Source organism: Electrona antarctica (genome assembly GCF_951216825.1).
Source record: "Electrona antarctica genome assembly, chromosome: 6".
Classification (NCBI taxonomy): domain Eukaryota; kingdom Metazoa; phylum Chordata; class Actinopteri; order Myctophiformes; family Myctophidae; genus Electrona; species Electrona antarctica.
Genome location: NC_136811.1, coordinates 45,487,329 through 45,512,244, shown reverse-complemented (window position 1 = coordinate 45,512,244; position 24,916 = coordinate 45,487,329). Strand labels below are relative to the sequence as shown.

General features: G+C 43.7%; 1 protein-coding gene across 1 annotated transcript in view; it reads left to right on the top strand.

Annotated features, from left to right (window-relative positions):
- The window catches only part of LOC306925109 (neuroendocrine convertase 1-like), a gene marked incomplete at its 3' end in the record, with an annotated part of 195,179 nt that overhangs the window by 150,086 nt on the left and 20,177 nt on the right, over window positions 1-24,916 (top strand). Inside the window, exons 7-12 of the mRNA XM_079503788.1 lie at window positions 8,006-8,043; window positions 10,369-10,448; window positions 11,012-11,100; window positions 18,747-18,919; window positions 21,301-21,519; window positions 23,922-24,025. Coding sequence (XP_079359914.1) covers window positions 8,006-8,043; window positions 10,369-10,448; window positions 11,012-11,100; window positions 18,747-18,919; window positions 21,301-21,519; window positions 23,922-24,025 — 703 coding nt within the window. The remainder of the gene's footprint in view (window positions 1-8,005; window positions 8,044-10,368; window positions 10,449-11,011; window positions 11,101-18,746; window positions 18,920-21,300; window positions 21,520-23,921; window positions 24,026-24,916) is intronic.

Sequence of the window (24,916 nt, the reverse complement as noted above, 5' to 3'; positions counted from 1 at the left end):
ACCTCTTACCAGATCCAACCACAGTTGTGCTGACGAGACATGCCCTGAAGTGGACCAAAAGCCCAGAGCAGTTAAGTTTGGAAGACCGTCCAATATATTGGAACTACATATTTTCAGATGCCCTTGACATGAATATGTTTGAGAAACACTTACATAGAAACATGGGCTTTTCAAAAAAACTGTCATGATTTAGAAGACATTTGTAGAATCGATCTCAGGTCTAAATGGTCCTACGGTTTGTTGTGGGTCCTTAAATGACTGAAGAGGCCAATTGTGGAACCGCCATGCAGATAGCAGACACTCTACCGTCCCGTTCCGTCGAGGCACACACACACAAACAGGCCCTAATTCCACCACTTTCACTGAAAAACATCCCTCCATGAATGTTGACAAAACATTCAAAATATGAATGAATGTATTTTTATTAGAAGAGAATTACAATACAATTCATGAACAGTTTACAAGTTTTGAAATTCAAAGCCAAAAACTAAACAGTACATTAGGCACATATAAAGAGTGGATACGTTATTTTCCCCATCAAGGCAAAAAGAGTCAAAATATCAATACAATGCATGGTTTGGCTGCAAAAATGATTGTCCGGAAACACTACATCTAATGCACTGTATACACTAGTATGTGTTTAGGTAGTACGATGTGCATGTATGCACACCGTCATTATCCCAGGCAGCGTTACAGAACAATCCATGGAGTTCGTGTGGCATGTTTGAATGAACATCATGACTCATAAAAACATATTTTACAGTATCTGTCATTTTATATGGGAGATTTCTTCGCAAGAAACGACTGCCTGCCGTAACACATTTGTTTTTTGTTGGAAATGCGATTGGGGTGGGTTGTATGTGGGTTCTGGCAGACAGCTGTCCCGTTTTTGAACCAGACGGTACCAACCTATACTTTCAGCCCTTCTGCTGCTTTGACTCTGGCGGAGGAGGTATAGTCTTCATGGAATGTGTCTCCTTCATCTACTTGGTTCTGTATTGAGCAGCAATGGCTTCCACGTTCCCAGTTTGCTGTTTATATAGAATTATTTGAGATGTGTGTTTTGGAAGATGTGTGTCAGGCATTTGTATTGCATGGCCTGTCCATGCGAGCTGGTGTTTAATGATGGTGGTAGCAATGCTGTCTGTGTTTGCTTCCTGTCTAGACCACTGATGTTAGTGCGCTTCTCTTTTCAGTTGGTTTGCAAGATGTTTGACAGCCAGCTCTGGCGGTACTGTGTGTACAGTATGCCTACTGGTAGTGGTAACCCAAGTCTCCGTCTGCACTGTGAAAGAGTGGGCAAAACAACCTGGTTGAGCAATAGCTTCGCCTTTGCAAGCAGAATAGAATTTTCTCTTCTACAGAGTTTTTCCAAAAGCCCAATAGGCCCTATGCACATACGCCGTTTTGGAAATAACTCTGCCTACTTCCGGGCCTCTTCTGACTTCCTTCACTGGCGTTACCAAACTATATAATAATAATAAAACTTTATTTGTATAGCACCTTTCATGACATGAAATGCAGCTCAAAGTGCTTTACAGAGCAATGGAGAAAAGAAAAGAAAAGCAAGGCATAAACATAAAAAAAACAAACAAGAGCAGTAATGCAATACAGTGAGGACATGAATAACAAAAAAATTAAAAGCAAGAGTGTAGAAGTGAGTCTTGAGCTGCGCTTTAAAAATGTCTACAGAGGCTGCCTGTCGAAGGTACAGTGGGAGTTTGTTCCACGCCGTCGGCCCGTAGAAGCAAAACGCTGCTTCCCCGTATTAGTATTATTATTAACTAGTGAAAATAGCAGATCTACAAGCTCACGGCCCGTTGCTTCGTGCCGGCCGTATTGTGAGCTTGTAGATCCGCAATTTGCACTCCTGCGTAGAAGTTTTGTGGAATTTATGGAATGACTTTTGAATGTTTTCATTTTATTCCTGGAATTCTTTGGACAAATGGTTTGAACTCTTTTTAATGATTACAACATCAGTAGAGGGGGGATAAAATGGGTCCCGAACCCATTTGTGGGAGAAACAGTGCTGTAGTGGTATTTCAGGGTTCCTGGTGTTGAGGCTGGGGTGGTACTGTATTGCTTTTTGGGGGGCATTAGTCTAATGGCCATATCGTTTTCACACCATCCTCTGCCTGCTCCGCTGTGCTGAGGTCTTTCTTCTCCCGAGGGTCGCCACCTCGCTGGGACGGAGAAGATTGTGTGTTTACCAAAGATGCCAAGAGTGATGCCGTCTGGAGTTTAGCTCCTCCTGTGTATGGGGGCAAGGTTGAGTGAGGAAGTACCACACAAAGCACGACTCACGAAAGACTGCAAGAAACACACAACACAACACATGCACACGCACGCGCGTGCGCACACACACACACACACACACAGACGCATGCATCCTGAGCCCCTGGTCTCCTATAGAGTTGAGCTGTGTGTTGGCTTGGCTCCACTAAGCCGCTGAGATCTTCATTAGGCTGGCAGAGGGGCTGCACTGTCAGACACGGCTATTATCAGGATGATTACCAACACACCACATTCTATCATCGTTACTGGTGTCACGCACACGGCACACACACACAAACACACACACACACACACACACACACACACACACACACACACACACACACACACACACACACACACACACACACACACACACACACGTGTGCACACACACACACATGCTCACACACAAATGCACACACACACACACACACACACACTGGAGCGTATCATCATTACTGGTGCCTTACACGCGTCCACGGGAGACCCACTGTGTCTGGGGGGGAGTGTAGGTGGGGGACATACAGATTCTGTGTCCTATAGTCCTCCTTTCCTCCAGGCCTCCATCCCTCCCTCACTTGTTACATCACTCCCTCTGGAGCGGCTTGATGTTAATTCCCGGTGACGTCTCCTCGCCAACCTGCAGAGGTGGCGGTGTCACCTCTTAAAGCCGATGCCACGCTGTGTGTGCGCGACGAGCGACTGTCGCCGCGTGACGGCACTGCCCGCACACACACACACACACGCACACACACACACACACACACACACACACACACACACACACACACACACACACACACACACACACACACACACACACACACACACACACTGAGGCGTCTTACTTATAATTGAGTTGAAACAAGGTTGAACTCTCTTAATATAGCAGCCTCCTTCACCTCCTGCAGACAGGTAATTCACTTCACGTAATGGCACGGCTGTACATGTAGCCGTGGTCTTCTCATCCACTAAGGGTCAACCCATTCACCGGCTCTGTGCTTGTAGCCTAGTGCAGATCTGTGAAAAGTAGCAGAATATGCAGCGTTGAGCTTTTCTGTTAACAACCTTAACCCTGCCGTCCCCAATTTAGCATGAATTAGAATATCCGCCCACCACTGGTTCAAATCCGGTTTAGCCGAGCATCATCTAACACAATCGGCCATGTTCTGGGGATGGACATTTTTTATTTTAGTTTTAGTCATAGTCTCTTGAATAGTTTTCATTTAGTCACATTTTAGCCACCTAGAATGTTTTAGTGTTAGTCTAGTTTTAGTCGACTAAATATCAGAAGATTTTAGTCGACTAAATCTACAGTTTATTTAGTCGACTAAAATGTATTTTGGCGGGCCTTGGTGCTGTCGCAATGACTTATTTTACACTTCAGCGCGACGCGTTGTGACCTTGTAGATTGGCTATTTTCAGCATGCAAACCAAGTGTAAAATTACTTCTACTGGAAATTGTCAATATACGTATTTAGTCTTAGTTTTAGCCATCATAGCTTAGTTTTCATTTTGTTTCCATTTAGTTTTCGTCGTACCTGAAAAAAGGTCAAGTCGACAAACGTTTTTCTTCATAGTATTAGTCGACGAAATCAACACGGGCGGGAAGACTGATCTTTATCACCGGTGCCTGTCAGCGGGGAATGTCGAACGGGAGGAGCAGAATAGAGGCTCTGTGTCGTCCCGGTGGGGGCTCCTCACTGGCAGGTGAGCCAGTAGGATACATACAACAGCAGTGTCCTCCTGGTGGGGGCTCCTCACTGGCAGGTGAGCCAGTAGGGCACAATAGCAGTGGCAACACATAACTGTGTTGGGAGGACATACTGTAACTTGGGAGAAACAAACTGGGGGTAAAATAAAATTGGCTACTCTTTAAACTTTAAATGGTTAAAGATGAGTGTAACATTAATGCATCTTGTCATGTGATTGTAAATGTTAACAAAAAAGATGGCTGGAATGAATGACAGCAGGACCTATTCATAACTGCCATATAAGTGTAACATCATCCAGATATATCATTTGTATATTTCTGTTTTGTGTTGAACCAACTTCGAAAGGACCACAATGGAAATAAGCCTTTTAGCTGTCTTGTGTTTATCTTTTTGATTATTGTATGTGTGTGTTTTTACTTTTATGTGCGAATTGTCAATAAAGAATTCAGTCAATCAATCAATGAACAATACACACTGTACAGTGGATAGAGGATGCAGGATTGGGGAACAAGAAAGGAGACGATATGTGACGTCACACACACACACACATACACACACACACACACACACACACACACACACACACACACATACAGTCATACACACACACACACACACATACAGTCATACAGAAAAATAATCGACATCGTCAGTATGACAAGTATGGCGTGGGTTGAGTTTGTACTGTAAGGTTGACTATTTTCCACACGGGACACCATCGTGTGACTGTCTATACGACCAAAGTTTAAATCAGGCTTTACCCTGCCGGCTACCATTATACTCTGGTTATTATGTTGGAAGGATACGTTCCTCAGAAAATGCTTTGAGTATTGCTTTTCAAGCGAGTCGATAAGAATTAAGAATTAATGAACGGCCTAATGGAGAATTGAATAAAAGACAAGAAAAAGAGAGATTACACAGGGAAGGGAAAAAGAGAAATGTGAAACGAAGCAACGTGCACATAAGGATATAGCCGTACGTGAAGGTACAATACGAAAAGGGAACAACCAAAATTGAAAATGTGCAGAGTGGGAGCGAGAGCTTTTGTTTGAAAATCTTATTGTATGTGAAGGTATAATATGTCAGGGGCGAGAGAGACAGAGACAAAGAGATGGACCCAGAGAGAGATAGAGAGAATAAAGCATGACTTTTCTGTCTCTCGGGTGGAAACCTCATAAGTCCAAACTGTTGCTTTTCAGGATTCAAATGACAAAACAGCACAAGTAGCAGATCGACACACTTGACGTTCTTGCGTGACGCTGTAGTGTGTGATCGAGTAGGGAGTTAATTTACGGAAAAAACTCATTTACCGGCAACATTGCCATCTAGTGACTGAAAAGGACCTCACAGATTGCCAGCCGTTCACCTCAGCGTTAGAGTGTCTTAGTTTGAAAGCGGTTTTACCCGGAAACTGCGAGTCAGGACGTCACAAACTGCTATGTAACGTGTCCCGCAAATGTTTTTTAATTGACATATCCCCAAACTGCTATGGTCCAATCACAGCTAAGCATAACATGGGTTAGACAAACATCTCCACCAATAGTTTTCCTATATGATAAAACATTGTTTTGAGGGGGTTCGGTCCAGAAGGTGTAAAAAGGCGATCTTGGCGGTAAATTAGTTAAAATATGGAGATAAGAGGTTTGTGCCCGTCAGCAGGGGTAAGAGATTCTGCAGAAGACGCAGCGGGCTGACCTAGCGTGGCGCTCTGCGCTGCGCTGGAGCACTGAGTCTCTGCTGCACCATGGCAGTGCTGGAAACTGGAAAGTAACTGAGTACATTTACTCAAGTACTGTACTTCAGTACAATTTTGAGGTATTTTTTTTTTTTTTACTTTACTAGGGTATTTCCAGTTTTCAGTACTTTTACTTCTACTCCACTACATCTGTTGCAGGTCAAGCTTTCGCCACCTCATAGCTGTCAATGTTATTTTGCATGGCTGTGGTGTTGAACATTTACACGGCTTAACGTCTGGAAAGTTACATGACTGACCCACCCAGGTGATGGCAATACTACTAATGACCGTAGTACTGTCTTACCGTGCAACATGAAAACTCCTGTCGGGCGGTCTTTAAAAATGGATTTCTCCCTCTAGTTTATTTAAATACCGGTAATGCACATTTGCCCAGATTTAGAAGACATTTTGAAGGTTTTGCTTCTGAAATGAGCCATTATTTATATGGAGAAATCCCGTCATTTAACATGCATCTCTATGGGTGAGAAGGACAGCTTGACCTGTCTCTTCGCTGCTAACGTGCCTATTGGACAAGAACGGGTTGGAGAGGGACTTAGCGAAGGGCTAATTATTTGAAAACTTAAATTACTGGCTACTTTGTAGATTTTGATTATTATTACAAAACATGCAATCACCACGTCATCCCTATATACATTTCGGCAGATCTACAAGCTCACAATGCATCGCGATGCGACGCATTGTGATCTAAAAGCTCACAAGTTTTTAGATCTGCTATTTTCAAAATATTTGTATACATTTTACACATTTGAAAACACGTACTTTTGAATTTTTAAGTAAATTTACTCTTAGATTTTTAATTCCGGTATTTTACTTTTACAGAGATATTTATACATTGCAGTACTTTTACGTACGAGTACTTTTTCCCACCACTGCACCCTGGGCTCCATCCCGACTCACACGGAACACAATCAGGCCTCCGCCGTGCACCCACTGCACGTTACCATGGCAACTCACAGGCACTGTGTGCTCGGGACAAAGGCTGGCAGGTCCCGTGCGCGTGTGTGCGTGTGTGTGTTTGTGTGCTTGTATTACCATATTTGTGAGGGGTCGCACCAAGTATCGTCGATTTTGAGAAAAATAATACATTGTAAGGACAATTTTTATATTTTAAAAACTTGATTTTTTTTTGTTTTGTTTAGGCTTGGAATTATGCAAAATGATTCCCTGCTTTGTTTAGGATTATACATTTGGAGGGTTAGCTTTACACTACAGTTATGCCTTGTTTTTATAGCCTATACTTATATAGTTGCGCTTGTCGTGCACCAAAAACAAAAAGCTAATCTACAAGCTTGCAACGCATTGCACTACGATGTGTTGATTGCTAAATCTTGACAATGCATTCAGAAAATCGCTGTCCTAAAATAGTGATGTCCTCACAAGTATATTGCGTGCGTGCGTGCGTGCGTGCGTGCGTGCGTGCGTGCGTGCAAAATGTGAGCGTGAGTGAGTGGCGTGTGGCAAAGCAGGCTAGGGCCTCCTGGGGCCCTCATTCGCTCGTCTCTCTCTCACAGAGACCACAGGAGCCCTGAGAGAGAGAGAGAGAGAATGGAGGAGGGGAAGCAGAAATGATAGAGGGAGGGAGGGAGGAAGGGGGAAGGATGGAGACTGGATTGGAGAAAGGCAGGGGGTGCATGAAAGAGAAGATGTTCCTGGCCAGTAGTGACATTGCAGTAAGACACACATAACGTACAGGATGTAGCCGTGGTTCCCAAACGTTTTAGCTAAAGACCCAAAAAAAGAGATTAGACTTCACCCAAATGAATGAAAATAGCAGAAGGTCACAACGCTTGTGAGCTTGTAGATTCCCATTACTACTTTATTCATGGAAATTGTTGGGCCTTTTGACTCAAATGTTTTTAGCTTTCAGGAAGAAACAAAAAATACATGTATTTTAATATTATAACCACGTGGTTTGCTGGGGACCCCCCTTGGAACCGCCTCGACCCCTGGGGGTCCCCGGACCCCACTTTGAGGACCACTAGCAAAAGGAAAGACTGACAGGAAGAAATGAATGTACAGTACCCTCTCAAAATGGTACAATGACATGAAATTTGGTTTTGACAGAAGTCTATTATGAAAAGATATTTTCCAAAGAGGGATTTTATTGACTATTAAACTCCCTGGCCTACGCTTTTGACAAAGCGTGAGGACTTGCCATTCTTGTCAGGTGCTGCTATCCATCCTATAACAGCATGGAAGTAGGGGTAGATTTGAAAAACAACAAACTAAAATCGATCCTTCTCTGTCTCCTCAACAGGTGTTGATCACACTAACAAGGACCTGACGAGAAACTTTGTGAGTATACTAAAATAATCCACTGGTCTCCACTGGTGTTGTTTTTTCATTGTAAAAACATCTCTCCAACTTCTAACCTGTTGTCACCAGGCAGAGGAAATGCGTTACCCGTGTGATCCCGGTTTAGAAAAGAGGGAAAAAATGAATCGTGTTCCGGTGGTGGGTTCTGGTTGGCGTCGCATTGTTATTGTTCAACCACATAACGCGAATCCATTTGTTTAGTCTCACTTACTCGCTAGTCACGCCACGAGTTAAAATAGAACATGGATCACCAAACGATTATTATACCAAAAGAATCGAATCGATTATACCAAGCTAAACGCATTTTTAACTAGGGGAATCATTTTTGAGGTGGGTTCACATGGGTTCCGGCCGCCTGATGCCGATTTCCGCTTCAACCGGATCAGAAACCCCGGAAATGGTATTGATCCCGGGCTAAATTGATTCAAGTAATGTGCTGATATTCACCTCAGGTTTTATAAAGTGGTATAGACAGCTAAGATCAAATCAAATCAGCCTGGGATGGTATCGAGTGAGTTGGACAGATTTGATGCGTCCTTCATTTGCCCAGGTGAGGTGGGTGAGGTGCCCAGTTATCTCTATTTAACCCATTTTGGGCGGGAACCCCTTTTGGTGTTAGCTTTTGGTGTTAGCATTATGTTATGCTTTAGCTATTGAAAAATAGCAGATCTACAAGCTCATAGCGCGCCACTGAGTGGCGCGCTACGAGCTTGGAGGTCTGCTATTTTTGAAAAATCGTAGAACGACTGACATAGAAACAGCTTTTTCAGAAAACTGTCAGGATGTAGAAGACATTTTTAGAATCTGATCTCAGGTCAAACCTGACCTCAAAATTAAAAAAAAATCTTCTAAATCCTCCAGTTTTCTGAAATAAACATTTTCATGATTTTTCTAAAATAGCAGACCTACAAGCTCGTAGAGCGCCACTCGGTGGCGCGCTATGAGCTTGTAGATCTGCTATTTTTCAATAGCTAAATTACAACAATGTTTAAAACACCAAAAGGGGTTCCCGCCCAGAATGGGTTAAAGGGAGCTCCTGGCCAAGGTGGCAACACCAAGCATGGATTACAACATGAAATACAGCTTGTAGTAACTGCTTATAGCTTAGCCTTACAGTACATTGACACACATCACCTGAAGTCCTTTGAAAATCTACCACAAACTGACCCTGACATGAATTACCGTGAAACGTCGCGCGTTGAATAAAAAAAAACCCACATTCAAGCACATGAAAACCCTGCAAACAACTTTGTTTATGCAATTCCATCAATCTACAGTAGCAATCTCGCTTGGAGATAAGCACACTTACAGTGTAGCACACTATAAGCATTTATAATCGGTTCAGGGGTTGCTTGGCTTTATTGTCTCATTGAAGAGCGGTGTTGCCTAGTCTGCTTATTATAAGGAGGGGGGGGTGTTTCTAAAGTGTAGTTGCTTCTTTTGGCTTAGTTCAATTTAACCATGTTAACCCTACATACATCAGCTATTTGAAAAAAAAAATCTACAAAAAATCTGCTCTAGTCTAAAACAACATTAGACAATGAATCGACTGACTTGCCCATTAGTCGCTTCTTATTTTGGGGCTTGTTTTCATAGACCTGGTTTCCTGTTTCCCTCGCAAAATCTGGCAACGCTGCTGAAGAGCCTGTTGGCCGCGTGGCGCTCTGGCGGTGGAGTGGCAGAGTGCTGATTGCCACCGCCTTGTCATTTATAATCCAACAGGCAGATCGAAGCAAGCAGGCCAACATGTCATTTGTCAGAGCAGATTGCGTGGCAGTGATAAAGCCTGTCTGAATGGAAAAGAGAGGGAGAGACGCGGGCACGGGGAGAGAGATGTGTTCCCTTCATTTTTATTATGGTGCTGTAATTGCGGTCGCGTGCTCCACAAGACGTATAGCAACCCCTCCTACACTCTGGAAAACATTACTCTCGTGAACTTGCGGGGAGTTTTTGTTAGGCGGACACGCGTGCCTGCAAGTACACTCGTACACTTGCACTCGTACTGTATACTCAAATGCCTCAATTATCTACTACGCGTAAGTTATGTGCGTATGTACGGATGTCGTACACACACGTGCATGTGCACGTGTGCACACAGTGCTCAGTGACGTAGAAGTGATTGTCCTCTCAGGCAGGAAGAGATCACAAGGACGGTCAGATTGCCGTGTTATACAGTCGAGAATTGTTCAGTAAACCATTCAGTGCTAATTCATCATGTCACGTTCATGTCCTGCATTGTGTACTCATCACATTGTGCTCTTTCCAATTCGTCTGTCTGTCTGTGGGTCCGTGTCCATCTGCCAGGAGGCTTGTGCCAGTTTGGACCTGCGCGGTTCACACGGCCTGTCTCACGATCCCATGCCTCTCAGGGATGCGGAGAATGGGTAATGAATGCCTGCTGCCATCCTTTTCTGTTTCTTATAAACCCCCCGGTCTAGACTATAGTACACTGGACCTGGAGTGGGTTCGGTACTTGGACCCTGTCGACACCTTAATGTCCTTGCACAAATTAGACGGATCTACAAGGTCACAACGCGCCACCACACAATGCATTGTGCACTTGTAGATCTGCTATGTTTGGCTAATGTTACCCCCAGAATATGGTTGCTGGGTGTCAAGTGGTTATTTACATTTAGTTGTATGACGGGTTTCAAAGAGCCACTCAATAAGCCTGGTAAATAAGGGCCTCTGGCTTCTTTATTAACCTCCAGCCTTCAACCATATCTGTGTTATTTGTTTAGTACAATGTACTGCTTTCTACCTACATATCCAAGTTTGTTGAGAGAGAGTAACAATAGTGGTGGCACTACTGGTAGTATGTTATTGTGACTAAAGCTCCTTTAACACTGAGCACTGTAACGGTCGTTCACCATTGTATTTATTTGTTTTTGTTGGTGTGTGAACGCTGCCATCCACCTAATTGACTCACGATGGTCCTCTGTTGCAGCCATGGGACCCGGTGTGCAGGGGAGGTTGCTATGGAGGCCAACAACTCCTACTGTGGAGTGGGCATCGCTTTCAATGCCAAGATCGGAGGTGAGTGCTACTGGAGTAAATTTAAAAGACAGAGTGTTTGTTCTCTCCATCGCACAAAGAGCTGAAATACTTTCTAGACTAACTGGAAAAGGAGAAGAATTGAGAAGCAGCAGACAGCTGAGGCATAGACATCCCTTCGTCCAGACTGCCTGCTGTGTTTAAGAACTCCTCGGTTTTTAGCTTAAGAAGAACACTCTTATGGTGTTTAAAATACACAACACTACAGAACTCTACAGTGGCTCCTGTAGCGGCTAGTGTAGAGGTGAATGCTACGGAACTCTACAGTGGCTAGTGTAGAGGTGAATGCTACGGAACTCTACAGTGCCTAGTGTAGAGGTGAATGCTACGGAACTCTACAGTGGCTAGTGTAGAGGTGAATGCTACGGAACTCTACAGTGCCTAGTGTAGAGGTGAATGCTACGGAACTCTACAGTGCCTAGTGTAGAGGTGAATGCTACGGAACTCTACAGTGCCTAGTGTAGAGGTGAATGCTACGGAACTCTACAGTGCCTAGTGTAGAGGTGAATGCTACGGAACTCTACAGTGCTTAGTGTAGAGGTGAATGCTACGGAACTCTACAGTGGCTAGTGTAGAGGTGAACGCTATGGAACTCTACAGTGGCTAGTGTAGAGGTGAATGCTACGGAACTCTACAGTGGCTAGTGTGGCTGTTTGTATTTTTGGATACGAGACGCTTTTCACTAGTATTGATATTTTTGAGAGAATTTACATTGTATGTAGACGAGAAAATCCGCAATTCTTTTGCTATTGTTACGCAATGTTTGTGTTTACGCAAACCCTCAAAATTCTCCATTCATTGTCAATGGCATTTAATGTTTGTGATAGGACAAAGTTTGTGTTTACACTCACACCAAAAGCTGGACATAGGAAGGGATATCGCCCTCAAAAAGTGCACCACAGGAAGTGAGTGATAGGGAAGTGTACAACATACTGTAATATGTTATGTTGGGGATATACTGTACAGTATACTTGCCATGCCAGAGGCTAGGCCGTGGCAAGGAAAATGTCAGTGCTCAGAAACAGTTGTAAACATAAAGTATTAATAAGCCTTCCATTCAAACGACTGAATAGAGTATGATACTCAAAGTCAAACAAGCGAATAGTGAACGTATACAGTAGTTTTGGCACACAATGTAATGTTGTATCAGCTATTTTCGCTGTGTCATACAACAGACTGCGTTCACACGGGCAGATGCAAAGCTACAGTCTACCGTTCATTGTCAATGGAAGCCAGCAACATGAAGATGCAAAGATGCATCTGACGTTTTTAGCTGCTGCAAACAGTTACAAATACACTGTGTAGCTTTGCATCTTTGTATCTGCCGGTGTGAACGCAGCAGGTGTTGCAGATCAAATACAAATCAAGATACAGTAACTATACGCCGCCTACTGTATTTCTTTCCTCAAATGTGTTCAGAAACATATTTTATTGGATTGAATAAGACTGTAGTGTAGCCACTTAAAAACACTACCACATAAACGCTGTTTTAGTTGCACTTCATTAGCTCCCTGTCAATTTTAGAATACTTTTATTTATTTTTAATCTGGCTGGCCCTGATACATCTCACTGAACTCTTTCACCCTCCAGAGCACTGAGGTCTGCTGACAAGCTGCTCCTGGTTGTTACCCAAAACCACACTAATAAGCAGGGGTAACCATGCCTTTGCTGCTGCCCCAGGCTCCCCCAACACACACACATACACACACACTAGGACTGATAAATTAATATTCCACTCTTGAAACTATGTACAGTATCAAGCCAAATATATATTTTATTGGATCCGAGCAGCTCCCGCTGTCCCTCTGCTGCTGGTATCCTGTTTTTAAATAAAAAATACATTTTGAACTGGAAAAAATATATAATAATTGGAGTCGGGACCCGCCGGCGGAGTGTTGTGTTCGTCTACTGTATGTGTGAGCAGAAGTGAGCGGAATCTAAATGCCAACTGAATGTCCATTTACGCCTGTTTCTTTGTTATTTCCCAGGGCTTTGAGCAACTGCTGTGTTAACTTTTTCGCTGCTATCTACGTGTATAAACATAGCTATAGGCTATCGGTACCTAAAGGTGCTAACTACGGGTTTGTTCGTAGACAACCGTATACTCCATATATTAAAACGGCGATCGTCAGTTTACCTTTTAGCATTGCTCCGGTTAGTATGGAGAGCTTCCGTCCCCACCAACTATGGGATTTTTAAATCCAGCTCCATTGAGCCTCCATTATAACAGGATTTTCAAAGCGCTGTATCTTACCAGGTTCGAGCGCTGTCCATGGTGAGCCGCCGCGCAACCCGGAGATCGTAAATCATTTGTGAGTTTGTATCGCATCGCTGAGCGCATGTAACTGGTTGTAATGATAGCTGAGGGGTCTGAGCTAATGCGACTGATCACTGGGCTCACAAAAAAAGCCCCCACCTCCCTGAATAACCCGGAAAGGAAACAAGGAACGCAGAGTTAGAGCTCTGTGGCATTCCTTAGGTGTGTTTATTGCTGCCACCTAGCGGCAGCAATAAAGTTAAAGTACCGGTTTTCCGGTACACACACACACACACCATTAGAAGTGCTCAGCACAAGGTTTTTAAATATTTCCTCGAGACTCACTTCTTTGCATTGGCTTTTAATTTAATCCTATCTGAGTTTATGCTATCTATTTCATTGTATGTGTGTTTATGTACGCTATGTGCGTACGGGGTGCACATGCGTATCGACGCAGTCGGGTGGAAACCTCATGCTGTTTGTCCAAAACCGTTCCTTCTTGATGATTATTCTTTTTGAAATTATACAGTGAAAACAACCGATCTACAACTTCACAGTAGATTTTGTAGGTCTGCTATAATTTCACTATACTTTTGTATATTGAAGAATATTGAACAGTGACGATATGCTGTTGTTTTCTTAAACTTGTCCGGCACTTTGGTCAATTACGATTGCTTGAAATGTGCTTTATAGATAAAGTTTGATTAGACAGCAGTAGTAGTCGGTGTGCGTGATTTCTTTCTACGTCCGATTTTAGACAGAGACCCGCCCTTGGTGATGCCCCGCACGTCACCAAGAGCTCGTTGTTGTCAATGTCAGAAACAGTCAGAGATGGCGGCGCCCTGTGACAGATGATGACAGATACACGCGCAGCGTTACTTTCTAACTTTCAGTGTAAATTTGTAAAATTAACAGAATGGGACAGAATGTCGTAGTATTCGAAAGGCACAGATGACGCTCCAGAATTAAAGGCAAACGAATATTGTTTATGCGGTTTGCTTTGATTGAATGAATTGTGATTCGATCTGGGTGTTCTAATAAATAAAGTGTTTGTGGTGATTAGCGTGTGTCCGTATTTACTAATATTGTTTACGCGGTTTGCTTTGATTGAATTGTGATTTGATCACAATGGTGTTCTAATAAATACAGTGTTTGTGTTGATTAGCGTGTGTCCGTATTCGGTCTAATACTACAAAGGATAAAGCTGAAGGGAATAGTATAAAGTCCCTTTTTACAGTACAATAACGTTTCATGTTTATGTTGACATCTCTAGCGTGCTTTCTTATGGATACTGTTATTGACTTTGTCATAAAGACTCATAACATAAGTTCACCGTCATGAATCATGTCATGATTATGATTATGTCATGCGATCAGAGGCAGGCGGGCCGCGCGGGGCATCACCAAGGGCGGGTCTCTGTCTAAAATCGGACGTAGAAAGAAATCACGCAGTCGGTGTTTGTTGGTGGCAGGGGGTTTTTTTTCCACTAGAAGTTATATAAAGACTTTTTTTCTTTGTGTGAATCTATAGTTGTGAGTTGTGACCCCTGTTGTTGCAACCTCAACCTCTGTGTTCCAATTAGGTTGTGTGTCAGTGTATGGGCCACCCGCAGCTGTACATAGCCTCTGGCTAATGATAGATTGGAGTTTACATGCTCTCGGTGGTGAAGCTGTGTGAACATGTATGGGATCGGACCAGTTACAGCCAGTTCAAGATGCTGTGTATAGGTTTAAGGTGGTCGTCATAGAAATGCAGAGATGAGAGCGGAAGACAAAATACAGATTTGTGCTCTCGTTCTCTGTCTCTGTCTCTCTCTAGTCTCTCTCTCTCTCTCTCTCTCTCTCTCTCTCTCTCTCTCTCACACACAGTGTGTGTGCGTGTGCGTGTGCGTGCGTGCGCGTGCGCACGCCTGTATTCATACATTATCTGCTCATAGATATGACAGGCCACACACTGACTGGCTGTTAACCCTCGCCAGCCCTATTTAACAGTTCATTCTTTTTAGTGGGAGCTCCAGTAATGGATGTTTTAGTGTTGGCTGTTACAGAGGCCAGGGATGAATGAGCCACACACACACACACACACACACACGCACGCACACATGCACACACACACACACACACACACACGCATACACACACACACACACACACACACACACACACACACACACACACACACACACACACACACACACACACACACACACACACACACACACACACACACACACACACACACGCTGATGTACACACAGCATAGGCCCCGTGCCTGTTGTGAAATCGACCATCTTTATTGGCCAGACTAAGATATGCTATTAAACGCTAATTAATGGGGGAGTACATGATTTGTTTGAATAACGAAACTCTCAGTCAGTACAGATCCAGTTGTGGAAGAAGTACTCAGGTTTATTCTTTTATATATATTTAAGCAAAAGTAGCAATATAGAATGTGTAGAGCTACACATTACAAGTAAAAGCCTTGAATTCAAGTTTTACTTGAGTGAAGGTACAAACGTATTGGCAACAAAATATATGCTCAAAGATAGATTTTCACTTCCAAATAAAATAAACATTCACGCAAAAAAAACATTCCAAAAAGTAATGGAAAAATCACAGCGCATTACAATGTCCTTCTAATGCAGGCCTTCTTTGGCCATGTCTCGCATGGATATGAAAGGCCTTCTTTGGCCATGTCTCTTTGGCCATGTCTCGCATGGATATGAAAGTGAAAAGTTAACCTTTAAAATATACCTTTAAAGGTTGAAATATAAAAGGCTGAAATATAAAATAGAGCTTAAGTGGTTATTTTATAATTTTGTAATAATAATCTAAATCTGAAAAGTAACAAACTGTACATTTTTTGTAGCAGAGTAAAGAGTATAAATATAGTACTACAATATAGTAAGTGTCAGTATCCACTGTCAAGTACCTCAAAATTGCACAGTACTAGAGTAAATGTACTTAGTTACTTTTCACCACGTCTTTGATCAGTACAGCTTAAAGCGTACTCCTCAAACCCAGTGGCACTACGGCTGTGTCCATGTACGATGAACGTATTAAAAAAAAACAATCCATGTCATGACCCCTGACCTTTGAGCCCCCATTTGTGACCTGTAGTCTTTGACCTTGCTCCATTTATCAGAGGTTGATGAGAGGTCCCTCTATGAAACATAAAGGAGGGGGGGATGTCCGCTCAGGACCCTTGGAATACACATTTTACCAGGTTTAATCCCTGGCTCTTCATGGCTGCGTGTCAAAATGTCCTTGAGCAATACACTGAACCCATCACTTCTCCCGAGCGAGCAGGTTGGTGCCTTGCAGGGTTTCCTCTGCTGTCAGTGTGTGAACGGCTGAATATGATATGAAGTACATTGTAATGCTCTTTGAAGATTAGAAAGGCCTTATATAAATGGCTGTCTAAAAAAATGGCACTATTTCCCACTACTTTCCCCATTTACCATTGTTTTAGCTACCTCTATTTTAAAATGTCTCATAGTCATAGACGACGCACAGTATATCTTCAAAGAGGAAACTCAAGTAAAGGGCAAGATGAAGGATACATTCTGAGATGTGTGTTACTTGGCTCGCTCTGTAATAATACATAATGGATGATTGACCATAAATCTGAGTTCTGGGGTTGAACTTTGGAAGTACTGTCTGTATAATATTTGGAAAGGCACAGTTGTTGTGGATTTGCACTGCATTCATTTGCATACTGTTAGGCAGTCTTCTGTATGAGGAATTTCCTTTCCACTCATACAGTAAATAATTAACCCATTTTGACAGATTCTAAAAATGTCTTCTAAATCCTGACAGTTTTCTGAAAAAGCTATGTTTCTATGTCAGTCGTTCTTCGATTTTTCAAAAATAGCAGACCTACAAGCTCGTAGCGCGCCACTCGGTGGCGCGCTATGAGCTTGTAGATCTGCTATTTTTCAATAGCTAAAGCATAACATAATGCTAACACCAAAAGGGGTTCCCGCCCAAAATGGGTTAAGATAATCCACATTGGGAAATCATGATGAAGCATGACCGACCAGCTTGAATAGAAGGATCTCAAATCCGCAGATGTAATGCAGCCTGAAGATGCAGCTACTCATACGCTAAGCTATAAGAAATCTCACATTTTGCTGTGTCCCTCAGAAGACGTGCTTCAGCATTGTAAAGCAGGAAGTCATTAGCATTCAGAATGAAATGCTGTCTTCATTTGGCCACTTTTAAAGGCAGAATCAGAGTATCCCTTCTCAGTTCTGTCAGAACAATAACCTCACCTTTGTCAATTTGGTTATTTTTTTAAGCTGGTAAAAACACTCAAGACTGTAGCTTCCAATTTTTCAAATTTCTGTGTGTGTGTGTTCCAAAACTTTAGTAAAGTAACATTGTTGGGTAGGTTTATTTTGTATTCAAAATAAATATTAATTAAAAAAATATATTTTTAGTTTCTTACATTAACACCTTAGTAGCCCGGAACTATTTAATCCATTTCATCCATTACATGTGCCCATCATTTATAGCGCCCGGACCACTTTTACCGGCGCACCGGAAGTTGCTGTGCATGTCTGTGTAGCAGCTAACAATAGCCACACCACTCTAGAGTCGATCGACAACAACGGGAGGTAAGAATAAATCTATCGCGACTAGCGACTGGACAGCGGAGGGCCGTCAAACACAGGATCTTTTTTTCAGAATTAGACGGGATGATTTAGATCGGGAGTTATGATCGTTTTAAGATTTTCGTTTTCGTCAGCTAAACAGGCAGGGAACATTTTCGATGACATGTCACTGTTTGCCACGTGATCGGACAAAATGGACCTACCAAAAGTGTTTAAACAGAGAATCCTAACTGGATAGCTATCGTTAGCCCTTAACAAGTTAAATACCACTGTGTTTTGGGCAGATTACAACTTCCGTTTTCCCGGCTCGCAGACCTCCATTGAAAGAAACGGCTTAGCATTAGCACACAATGTTTATCTTTCCAGAAATGTTAATATTGTAATCACGATGCCGTGAAAAAAATCACAAATCAGATCTGAACCTCGGATGGATGATCAACACCACGGACAGCGATGTAGTTTCCGGGAAAACAGCGACAGAAGATAAATTATAATAGGGCTCTATGGATGCGCGCGCATGTTTTCGTGCGGGCGGGGGTGAGCAAGGCGTTGCCTGGCAACCGGCTCAGGGCTGAAAGTTGTCCATACTTAGCATATAAGCATATAAAGCAAGTTCATCACAAGCTTCCAGCCTTGGAAGCCTGTCTCAATCACATATACAGTACATATATACATGCAAGGAAGCACTGTGAGTGTGTACTTATCCTTCCACAGTGTGTGTGAAGTGTGAACTGGGTGGACCTCTTATGTGCGCAGGTATCCGGCTGTTAGATGGCCTGGTGACAGACGCCATGGAGGCCACGGCTCTGACCTTCAACAACCACCTCATCCACATCTACGTCTGCTGCTGGGGCCCACGGGACGACGGGGCCGAGATGGGAGGGCCGGGCCGCCTGGCACAGCGAGCCTTCCGCAAAGGAACTCAAAAGGTGAGCTTTCAACGAGATTGCGAGAGTATTCGTGAGGTATAGGGCCTACTACAGTACATCTTAGTATTAGTATTAATTTATCCTTTTGAAATTCAGAGAGAAAGTACAAAAAGTGGAACCAAATAGACCAGGTTCCATTTGTACACTCTCAGAGTTAAAAGGGCCTGACATCCTTGTCTGATTGTGTAAGTTGATTTGATTGCAGGTTTACAGTATAGCTAAACATTTGATTCAGAATGCTGACCTAATAGTATACCCCATGTACGCTGTAACACACTTGCAGCTAATACGATTCCTACTGGTTTAGATTCAGGTGCCATTTTAGATCTTAGCGTTGGTGGCTATTCAAAAATAGCAGACATACAAGGTCACAGCGCGTCACTGACTTCGTGCCGCGCTGCGAGCTTAATTGTACATATCTGCTATTTTTGAATAATCTTGACAGTGTGAGATCTACTCATTTTAGGCATTTATAGAATCGGCCATGGATACTGTGAGATGTGTCCCAACTGGGGGGTTGGGTAGTGCGTACTAGTCTGAAGGCTGACTGCGTAGGGAGCATCATACGAAGGCTGTGAAGGCCGGAACAGAGCCTTGATAAATGGGACAGGTCTACGGAGGATTTGCACTTGAGGCCACGTGATCGGTGCAACCCGATGCTCTATGAACTGGATGTGTGTTTCAGTTCATTTGTCAGTATATAAAAATGTTATAGCCCGGTTAACCACTCCCCCTTGAACTCACATCGCATTGAATGAAATGTATTGTGGGAGTGGTTAACCAGGCCATAACAATGTGCAAATAAATACAAAAATAAAATATATAATAATATAAACTCTTGATTGGGCTACTGTACTATCAATAAAGGCAGACGAAAAAAGAAAGAAAAAACACCCACTGTTGCTCTCCTGTTGTTGCTGCCATGGCATGATGTGAAATGCATTCTGGGAAGTAGACATATCCTGAAGTGTGCTGCATGTGCAGAGGAAGGACAAGACATGTATATATCGGCAGACGGCCGATGCTGAAGATGGATGGAGAAGACAGAGGCCAAAGAGGAGGTTTACGTATGTGGTGAGAGAGAGAGAGGACATGCTGGAAGTGACCGAGAGAGGGAGAAAACAGATGGAAACAGATGATCCGCTGCGACGACCCCTGATGGGAATGCAGCCTTCAAATAGTAGGCTGCATTTGAAGACTTCATTTGAAGCAGCATATGAAATGGGACAGGTGGCGGTGCACATGCTGTCATGTAGTCGGCATCAAATGCAGCCTTCAAAGTACAGTAGCCTACATGAACGCTACATGCCCCCGAATTGGGGAAACGGCTTATGCTTGCACATTGGCGCGCCTATGGCTCTGGGCACACCTACATCCAACCCCCATTATTATTATTATACCTTTTATCAGCTGCAGCTGTGTTGCTTGCTGGCCTGCAGTGTTTTTCCTTTCTGTCGTTATTAACCTGACGAAAACAGACCGGCCTATAGCGTTGGTTGTTGTTGACTCATCACTGCACCATGTATGAACATCTCAACTTGCCTTCTTCCCTATTAAGAAGACAACAGTAGCACTGGTTGCAGTTAATCTATTTATATATTCATTTGAACTATCCACAGTCTCTGAAACAGTACTGTAAATACACCTTTCACTTCTATACATTAATGAGACATTCAGCAGCACCTCTGAAAACAGGTTAAATAGAACAAATAAATTAAGTAATGCATATAAAAGCATAATGTGAAAGCAAAGGCCTACATGATCTTTAGTAAATATTAGATTGATTGAATACTTTATTAGACAGAAATGTAAAAAGTGGTACAGTCAGACATTCAGGCAAAAAGGATAACACAAAAATGTCCTGGGGAATCCATTGTGGTCCTACTGTATGTATTAAATGTATCAACAGAGCATTACATATACTTGTCATCAACAAATACGGTATAAACAGCCATATAATATAAGGAGAAAAAGGTATTGGAAGACACCTTTCGAATGGAAATTAAACTAGTTCTCCTTATGTTCTTTGTCGAGCAATTTTGAAAGAAACCAGTGATACACGTCCTTCAATGGTAGAGTTGTAGAATGATATATGCATCATTAATGCAGGTGTGTAAACATGTTAATTAGTTATAACTTCTATAATGTTTAACTATTTAAATAGCTTTTGTTTAATTGATAAATATACTGTACCTGTACATTATGACTTTAAACCTGTACTTTGTCTGTGTGTGTGTGTCTGTATGTATGTGTGTGGGTGTGTGTGCATGCGTGCGTGTGTGCGTGTGTACGACCATACGTGCGTGTGTGCGACCGTACGTGTGTGTACGACCGTACGTGCATGCGTGCGTGTGTACATGTGCTTCTCTGTCCATCCACAGGGCCGGGCAGGGAAGGGCAGTGTGTTTGTGTGGGCGGCCGGTAATGGAGGTATGAACGGGGACCACTGCGGTGCAGATGGTTATGTCAACTCCATCTACAGCGTAGCCGTGGGCGCTGTCACTCACACGGGGAGGCCCGCCTTCTTCGGCGAGCCCTGCCCAGGGGTCATGGCTGTCACTCTGACGGGAGCCAGCGTGGGAGGCTCACACACACCACTGGTGAGTGTGTGTGTGTGTGTGTGTGTGTGTGTGTGTGTGTGTGTGTGTGTGTGTGTGTGTGTGTGTGTGTGTGTGTGTGTGTGTGTGTGTGTGACTGTGTGTGTGTGTGTGTGTGCGCGTGCGTGAGTGCGTGTGCACGTGCGTGCGTGACCGTTTTTTACACTCTGTGTCAAATTAACGCTCTTTTGCAGTGTGTGTGTTTGTAACAGAATGTGTAGCTTCTGTCTCACACATGCTAACCCTTCCAGCCATTTTCATCAATTATACCTATTATTATACCTATTGTCAGTAAGTAAGGAAGGATACGGTTCAATAAGAATATCTCTCTCTCTCTATCTACTGTACGTGGCTTGACTTGACACTACGCTGATGTGTGTGTGTGTGTGTGTGTGTGTGTGTGTGTGTGTGTGTGTGTGTGTGTGTGTGTGTGTGTGTGTGTGTGTGTGTGTGTGTGTGTGTGTGTGTGTGTGTGTGTGTGTGTGTGTGTGTGTGTGTGTGTTTGAGAGCCCTGCAGTCACCTAGGTCAGTTGGCAGTGCTATAAATATCACACCGACAGCCCCCCCCCCCCTTAAACAGGGTCCTCACCGCTCACAGGAGCTAAAGAGCAGAGCTTCACACTTGCATGCACACACGCACACGCGCGTGCACGCGCACACGCACGCGCACACAAACGGGTGTTAATTGGAGGTGAAGTGAGGCAGAAGTGGCTTGGAAAGGGAGAGAAAGAGGGGAAGGAGCAGAGGTGTTGATGGCAGAGATGTCACAGAGACAAACGCCGAGATGAAACACAGAAACAGTCAGTGTGACATCATCATCATCACCACCACCCAGACAGACAGAGACACCCTCTCTGTGTCTGCTGCTGCTGGGCAGCTCCAGTTCAGAGAGAGAGGAGTGAGCTCACAGCTCAGCCAATGGAAGTCATGCATGCTACTTCTGTTCTTTCCCCAAACAGTGGGTCAGGACCCATTTGTGGTTCGTGGGTAATTGTTATTATATATTCTTTTCTTTCTTCATATTAGTTTGTTTTGAATTGTTATTGTTTCAAAAGTTTTCCCCCAGAGATCATAGATTAAAAACTAAATCCAAATAATTCTATCTAAATCTAAATAAAATACATTCCATAAAAACAAATAGTGAAGATAGCAGATCTGTTGCTGTTTTCAGTAGTTTTAGTGCCGGGCTAACGTCTCATTTCTTGGGTCTTGAGCTAAAACGTTTGTGGACCACAGATTTTCCACAGCAGCAGAGCACGGTTAATAACATCCCAAATGCATTTTAATTTGCACACACATTGCCGTGGACCAGTTTACTAGTATTATACAGATGTACAAGAGTGGTTCAAATGTTGTGCATTGTGCACACACGTGTAAATCACACAAACAATGTGCAACATGAATGCCGCCTTCTCCTATCTTTTGAACAGGACAAGCATGCTGGATTTGAAATGAGCATGTCTTGGGTGATTTGATCAGACATCCCTAGTACGTCTTTTAATATTATACATCCAGCCATGTTGTTGGACAAAAATGACACATTTTCAAAAAGTCATAAGAGCCATGAACACATCTCCTGTTGATCACTGGACGCTTTTGTGACACACGCACGCACGCACGCACGCACGCACGCACGCACGCACACACGCACGCACGCACGCACGCACGCACGCACGCACGCACGCACGCACGCACGCACGCACGCACGGTTTATATGTAATTGAATGTTAACTGGATAAATTGGAACTGGTAATGTGCCAGATAGTAAATTGTTAATGTTAATGTACTGCTTCAAAGCTCCCTGGCTCCATTCCCTGCTTATGGGCAACCAACCCTGGACAAACAGTATAGACATTAATAATATCTCCTTCCTTGTAGAAGGGCGCAGTCTTTGGCCACATTTCTAATTTAGCAATTCCTAGAGCAGTGGTTCCCAAAGTGGGGTCCGGGGACCCCCAAGGGTCCTTGAGGGGGTTCCAGGGGGTCCCCAGCTAAATGATAGTTTGAAACCAAATGGACCCTTATGGGTCTGTAACTGACTCAGAGTTAAATTAACATTGATTTTACAATATAAATTGGGGGTCCCAGAGATATAAATGCCATTAAATGGGGGTCCGTAGACTAATGCATGTCAAACTGGGGGTCCTTGAAATTGAATTCACTTGAATCACTGCTAGAGCCGTAAAAATCTTCTCTTATGGGAGTCCCTGGCATATATTTTCAAATGGGGGGACAGTGGGCTAATTAGTGTCAATTTGGGGGTCCTTGGCATGAAACAGTTTGGGACCCACTGTCCTAGAGCATGCAGATTACTGTACCTTTACATGACCATTACATGTCATTGTCTAATTCCAACTTAAAGGTATTGACCATGCAGTGACCTGTACCGTATGGGTTCTGTCTAGGTGACAGTGACCAACCTGGGGGACGGCTGTATCACACACTTTGCTGGGACATCGAGCGCTGCTCCCATAGCTGCTGGGATTCTGGCCCTCGTCTTGGAGGCTAAGTAAGTCTATGCTGTATGTCCATTCCAACTAATATGGTACAAACCGATCAGTCAATCAGTAAGCGTTATGTGTGATGTTTTTCCCACCATGCTTTCTTCCTTTCATCGTCTCGTTTGTTTGGAGATTTGTATTCTTTTTTTTAAATAGTTTTCCTTCTGTATGTTGGTTATACAGCCTATCCTCCTGTCCTCGCCTTTCTCCCTTGCTCTGTGCGTGCGTGCGTGCGTGCGTGCGTGCGTGCGTGCGTGCGTGCGTGCGTGCGTGCGTGCGTGCGTGCGTGCGTGCGTGCGTGCGTGTGCTGTCTGTGTGGCCTGGAGCGCGGTGTTTTGTGGCGGTATCAGTGCTGACACGCGCGCAGTCTCCTCTTGCCGTTATGGATGGTGCTAGAAGCCAGCTTTACCGCTACGGCTGTCAACGCGCAGGCGGAGGAGACCCAGTCTCGCCCGCTTGGCTGTAAAATGGAGCGCGGGTCCCCTGGGCGAGGCGTCTCCCAGGACATTACTGTTAAAGGCTCTGCTGTGACCCACTGCCACACAGACTAACTATATATCACCTCACTACCTCACAGCCGCACGGAATTCTGCTCACGTCCCTAATGGAGCTCCTCTCTCTCTCTCTCTCTCTCTCTCTCTCTCTCTCTCGCTCTATACCTCTCTCTCTCTCTCTCTCTCGCTCTCTACCTCTCTCTCTCTCTGTCTCTCTCTGTTTTTCTTCAGCTCTTCTCTGTCTTTTCCTGTTTGATTTATTCGCTCTCTTCTTCTATTTTTATTTCTTTGTAGTTCTTTCTCTTTCTCTCTCTCTCTTTCTGTTTTCCCCCTTTGTTCTCAGGTATGGCAAGATGCATGTTATCACATATACACACACACACACACACACACACACACACACAC